The sequence below is a fragment of the Rutidosis leptorrhynchoides genome, unplaced genomic scaffold, assembly GCF_046630445.1.
Source record: "Rutidosis leptorrhynchoides isolate AG116_Rl617_1_P2 unplaced genomic scaffold, CSIRO_AGI_Rlap_v1 contig211, whole genome shotgun sequence".
Classification (NCBI taxonomy): Eukaryota; Viridiplantae; Streptophyta; class Magnoliopsida; order Asterales; family Asteraceae; genus Rutidosis; species Rutidosis leptorrhynchoides.
In genome coordinates this window covers 77,620-83,953 of record NW_027266460.1, presented here as the reverse complement: position 1 = coordinate 83,953, position 6,334 = coordinate 77,620, and the positions used below count along the sequence as shown (strand labels likewise).

Here is a 6,334-nt window from a genome sequence, read left to right as displayed (position 1 = left end):
GCTCTGCAATTTCTCTAAAAGTCTGAGTGTGTGAATTATGAGGGGAGGCCTCTATTTATAATATAGAGGAGGCTTGGGGTAATAAATACATGAATATATTCTTTGCCTTGAATGTGATTTTACATCAATGCATTTTTTGCCTCACGTTAATACAGCCCAAAACTTTCCTTTTTCCTAGTTCTGGAGTTAGAGGATCCAATATTCACTTCCAGTTCTGTGCTTGTTTCCATTTTGATTCATGTCTTGCCCAACACTACTCAATCTTCCATATTTATTTTTTCTTTTGATCTTATTATGTCAATATATGACAACATCTTTCTAGAATATATATATTTGATTCTGATCCTCATTGGCATGGCTGATTTAGAATATTTTCCATAGTTACTGTCTTCAGAGTTCGGGAATCAATTGTTAAACACATTGGTTTTCAAAATATTTGAGTTTCAAGTAAAACACTTGGACAACAAGCTTTTGGGCGGGCTGTCTTTCACGTACTGTCTTTTATATTTTGGTTTTGGCCTGATTAGTCCTTCACTTCTAACTTTTTCTATTTTCATCCTTAATCCACCTTGGACAATATTTGTAAAATGATCTTATCTCGAGTTTTGGACCTTCGATAAACTCGATTCTTGCAGCGTCAGAACCTTAGGAATTAGGCTACGATTTTCATTCTTTTGTCCTAGGGATAATTTTCGACTTAATATGACGTGTCGTTATTTCATTCGTCATTAAATTTTCAATGCATGCATAGATATCCGAAAACTCTTTGCTTGTTCACCTTCTAAATTTTTCCCCATATATAGTTCACCTTTTAGGGTTGAACCCCAATTTTGAAATTTACCATCGGGTTCAGTCATATTTTGTAAAAAAGCCCATAGTATTGTCGGTTTGCTCTGATCTTTGCTATAATTCTGCTGCAGATTCAACATAACTTAATGATTGGTTTGTTAAGTGTGTATGTTCTATAGTCGCCACTTAGGTAGTTTTTCTGTATCAAAATCTTAATTGCTTACCATAACTAAGTTCGAGGAAGGCGTTTATTCTCGACATGTATTGTTGTGTTTATGATTAAAGGTTTAGGGTCATAACAAAACTATTGATACGCAAGTTTAAATCACTTGACAATAACGATCATTGGCATCGTATTTGTGCTGAAGAATTCTATATTCGATCCTTTGTGAAGCACAAATAAATTAATTACATTTAACACTTTCAAGTTTGCTTCTCTTTTTCTTCTTCTCTAATTTCTTGAAGAACGTACATTTTTTTCATTCAATGAAGCCCAACATAACTGTATATATATATATATATATATATTATGGTAAACAAACCGCAGCCCTGGACGTTTTCCAGCAGCTAGAGCCTACTAGTTCCAGTAGTTAATTTCTCGTACTATATATGGAGTATAAAATGTCTACCTATATATAACTGATTGTGTCATTCACCTGTGAATTGAAACTAAAAGAGCACATCGATCAGGTAGATATACTCGATATTACTTCTTCTGTTGAAAACTTTTAGGCGGGAAGTTGAATTCCAGCCTAAAAGTATGATGAATTGTATGCATGGTAATGCTAGATATATGGGCCTTTTAAATTTCATGTCCTCTGTTGACGCCTTTTCTTGGGTTTGAGATCGACAACAATGACGGAAATGTTATCAGAACTATTTCTGCGTAATGCAATTTCGGTGAGAGTATCAGCTACTGCTTGCGCCGGAGAAATATCATTATTATTGTTATTGTTATTATTATTGGCAGCGGCATTGATGAACCTGCGTCGCCTTCTAATTACACGTCTGGCTAATTGTCCAACTTCTTCGTTTGTCATGACATCCCATAGTCCATCACTTGCGACTATCAAACATTCGTCCTCATCCGTCCTTGTCATGAATGTGATTTCTGGCTCAGGAATTATCCATGGCCTTAAGTACCGATCGCCTGAAAATATATGTAAGAGAAAGTGACAAGTAATGAAGGACAGTGATAGTAAATTGGGAATTAGATGTGGAATATTATTTCTTGAGAGACTTTGTAGGATTGAATCCCAAAGTTAAGGAATTAAACATTGTAAATAATAACAATAAATGGCTGTACGTATATGATTTAGAGAGAGAGAAGCGAAAACCTATAGCTCTGGACATGGCAAGAACTCCAAATACTCTAGCACCATTCCAGTTTATTACTCTCCCTCCCTCTGCTTCGATTCTCACGAGTTCATCCTCTCGGTCAGGCTGTAAAATTTATAAAAAAAAAATTAAAAAAAAAAAAAACAATTTGTTATATATATATATATATACGAATCACGCGGAAGTTTAAAGTAAAATAATTTTAGTACTCCAAATATAGATGAGCATAACAATTTGTTTGTCGTATATATGCCGTACGTTAACTTGAACTGTACTGTCAATTTATATCTTATGATTCAACTAATTTATAAATTTTTGAGTTAATTTATTCCACTGCGATATGTATGAAATATGTGAAAGGAAAATAAAGATTTTATGGGGCCGAGGTTGACCTTTTGGTCGACGGTCAAGGGGATTGTTTGAGTCTCCGTACAAAGAAGTGCTCGTGAATCTCCACAATTTGATGTTATTATCTGGCAACCGGAAACAACCACAACGACGGCCGTTGATCCAATCATGTCCGGTGCAACTTCGCCTGTGAAGACTTCATCGTCGGTCCTTTGAAATCCATCGGAGAATGCCGATTCCCATTTCTTTTTCCATTCGTCATCGCCGTTAATTGTTTCTCGACCCCACTCTTCCGCGATCACTCTATGCATCCTCTCCTTACAAAATTCCGCCACCTATATAATATATACTCCAAACTTATAAGACATATTATATTATGAAGAAATTTAATTAAAAAAAAAGAAAAAACTAAGAGAATATATATATATACATATATATATATAAAGGTAAATTGAGCACCGCGTCGGTAGGGTACAATTTTTCGAAGTATGCATTAGAAATATCATGACCATGCATAGTAAATTCTTCTAGGAACTTTAGGACGCCAACTATTTATTCCTTGAATCCACTCTTTACAAAAACAAAGCGTGGCATTTAATAAAGACATGACACCACGTGTTCCTCTTTGTTTGCTTCCAAGAAAGAAAAACGAGCTAGATCTATCTTTTCTCGTGGTTCACGCTCTTCCGAAAATTTAAGGACACCTGCCCCTTAACTTTATTATAATATATTCGTTCCATTCTTAATTAATTATAATTTTTGTACGGTGACACTTAATTAAAAACGAAAATAATAAATTTTATATTTATGTATAAAAAATTTATCACACGTAGAAGATGTAGAGCTTAAAAAGAAATTAATTCCATCAAAATATTCATTTTTAAGGAAACTTCTAAGTGTTTTAAAAAAAAATTAGGAAACTTCTAATCAACATTAACTAATCCGAAGAAACAAGCAATGTGTGCTCCAAGTAACAAAACTAAAAATGTGGTTTAAAATTAATAGTTTTCTTAATCCGTACAATATTATACAAAATAAATATTATTTATTGTTATAAAAAATCATAAATATTTATAAAAATAAGTAATACTAGCATTTTTATTACTTGTGGAGCTTTATATTATGTAATGCGTCTGGTAAAATTTCTTTGTTCTTATCATTATGAATTTTCTTTAATTTTGCCAAGAGATTAGGTAATCTACATGCGTATTCCCTAACTAACTTCAAACATATATATAAGTGCAAGTTTACAATTATTTTTACATTTTGAAATTTATAATTTAGTAGATTTGCTTTAGGTGGTGGATGCAGTTTTATTTTCTTAGATTTGTTGAAAAAAATATATATCTATATACATATTTTATTATTATCAATTTAGAAAATTAAAACGATATCATTTATTTGAAGATAGATATATATTTATTATTAAAATTTATTTTATAAGTAAAATTTATGATATGGAACCCATTGTGAAACAAATTAAATAATTCATTACTATATCATAAAATGTATATATTTAAATTATGTAATCAAAGACTTCTTAATTTACATTAGGCAATAAGAAATTATCCTCATTTTCCCCGTGAGCTAGATATAAATTAATCAAGTTCTTTGTAAAGTCCACTCTTTAGCTTGATCGATGAAGATGTGTAATCGGACGGGTAATTCACTAATGACTTTCAAAATTCTAAATAAGTCATTAAACCTACATATGGAATTTCCTATTTAAATTTTTTTTTCTGTAAGCCTAAATTTTACTTTACGTAGTCTAACAAAATTTAACATGAGAAATTTATCAAAAGTTACGAGGAAAACAAAAAGAATAATACTTAATTTGTTTTATAGTACCTGAGCGCCACCATGTCCATCATAAACGGCAAAGAAATGAACAGGCGAGACCTCACCGGAAGTTCTAGAACCAGGAGCCGTACAACCACCCACGTGATAGCACGTGCGAGACATAAAAGCCGGTACAACGGCCACGGCATCCTCCATCTCCTTTCGTCTCCCGATAACGGACGTGAAACCCCAACTAACCGCTCTATTATTCCTCCCTACACACTTCTTCTTCATTCTCAACGCCGTTTCCACCATCACTGCGGTTTGCTCATCCTCAGCCGCTGCCGCCGCCGGAACCTCTCCAGAGCTCCCGCTCAGAATATCACCAAACGAACTCGTCGTTGTGCTTCTCGAGTCGTCCGTACTTGTGCTGATTATGGAAGCTAAGCTAGACAAGCTCGAACTCGTGGAAGAAGCTAGGGTTTCGTACTCGGAGATCAATGAGTCGACTCGCTCTAGTTGTTTCTCATCGTCGTCGTCGTCTACTCCAAATGGTCCCATTAACAAGAGACTGAAAAAAATGGGAAGAAGAATAAGAGAGTGATGGCAACAGATATGTAAGGAGGACCAAAAAGACTAATTAGTTGTAGAGTGACACGTGTGTTCGTTGATTTTTAAACGACAAAAGCTGTCGTCGTCGTCGTACTCGTTACCTTTTAAAATACTGTAGCCACGTGTACATTTTAAAATCTGACAAATTCCACGGTAGTCGTTGTGATTTTGTCATTGGTCAGAAGAGGAAATATTCCGTGTCTGTGAATCCTTAGCAAGGTCTCCTGCACCCCAAATCAAATTCATGGATGGATATAATAAAACACCCAACAAAGTTATGGCAAGAAAGGTCCTCATTGTTTCTAACCATCAATGTTCCGATCATTCTAGCTCACCCTAACTGTTATTTTTAATTTTCAATGCTTAGATTAGAATAACTTATTGCATCATCGATACAAGTTTCTTAATAGAGTTTTTAACAATTCTCTCTTTGGTATATTGACGATAATTAAGCGAAGAGATAAAAAATAAAAAAATTCATCAACTAAAAGACTCATATATTTCAATGCAAAAATATTAAATAAGGTTTTTTATATACTATCTCTGTATTTAAATAAATAACATTTTGAGAATTTTTACACATATCAATATCATCAATTTTAATACATTAATCATCATTACTTTATAATATTATCATTTCTCTCTCTTTATTAAATCATTAAATGTTTATAAAGAGATGATGAGTGGAGAAATAAAAATATGAAAAGTGCATTGATATTTTAAAAAAGTCATTTATTTAAAATTAAAAAATAAAATTAAAAAAAATTATTTATATATGGAATGAATAATTTTAATCATTAAAAAAAATTTAAAAAATAAATAATAATAAAAGAGATAATATATGACAATAATATAAGATAAAAAATTTATTTAAAATTAAAAAATTATCCAAACTTATTTTGTTATAAAATTTTTTTTTATTGATTTATATGTCATCTAATAAAATTTGAAAAAAACTTGGACAGGAAATTACAAATGTAATTTTTTAAAAATACATGTGAACATATTGAAACGGAATTTAATTTTGTGAACAAATGTAGTCCGACCGGCAATAAGGTTGCCGGTCGGACTGATTAGTTTTCTAATTAATCATTAATCCAAAACCGGCACTTATGTTGCCGGACGAATAATACCAAACCGACATCCTTGATGCCGGTCATGTTAAAAAAAAAAAAAAAAATTGGACCGGCATCCTTGATGCCGGTCATGCATGAAAATAAAAATCCACAGTTTGGCCATTATCCCATGTAACGGGGGAAACTATAGATACAATACAAAGACAAATTAGATAGAAAAAAACACACATAGAACATTGAATAAGAATGATTAATTAGTCAAGGCACATAATAGACAAAAGGCATTCAAAATGCCGGTCAACATTGGTTTTTTAATGCAAAAGTGATGTTGGTTTTGCATTTTAATCACTAAGGTTTATGTAGTAAATTTTTTTTTTAGTCAAGACCGGCAG

At 32.4% G+C, this 6,334-nt stretch overlaps 1 protein-coding gene across 1 annotated transcript; it reads right to left on the bottom strand.

Moving 5' to 3' along the window:
- Positions 1 to 1,598: 1,598 nt before the first annotated feature.
- On the bottom strand, positions 1,599 to 4,815 carry LOC139881943 (probable protein phosphatase 2C 6). The gene is made up of 4 exons (XM_071866330.1): positions 4,324 to 4,815; positions 2,520 to 2,810; positions 2,127 to 2,232; positions 1,599 to 1,939 (listed from the first exon to the last, which is right to left on the bottom strand). Exons 1-4 carry the CDS (start codon positions 4,813 to 4,815, stop codon positions 1,599 to 1,601), a joined length of 1,230 nt encoding a protein of 409 aa, XP_071722431.1.
- Positions 4,816 to 6,334: the final 1,519 nt, after the last annotated feature.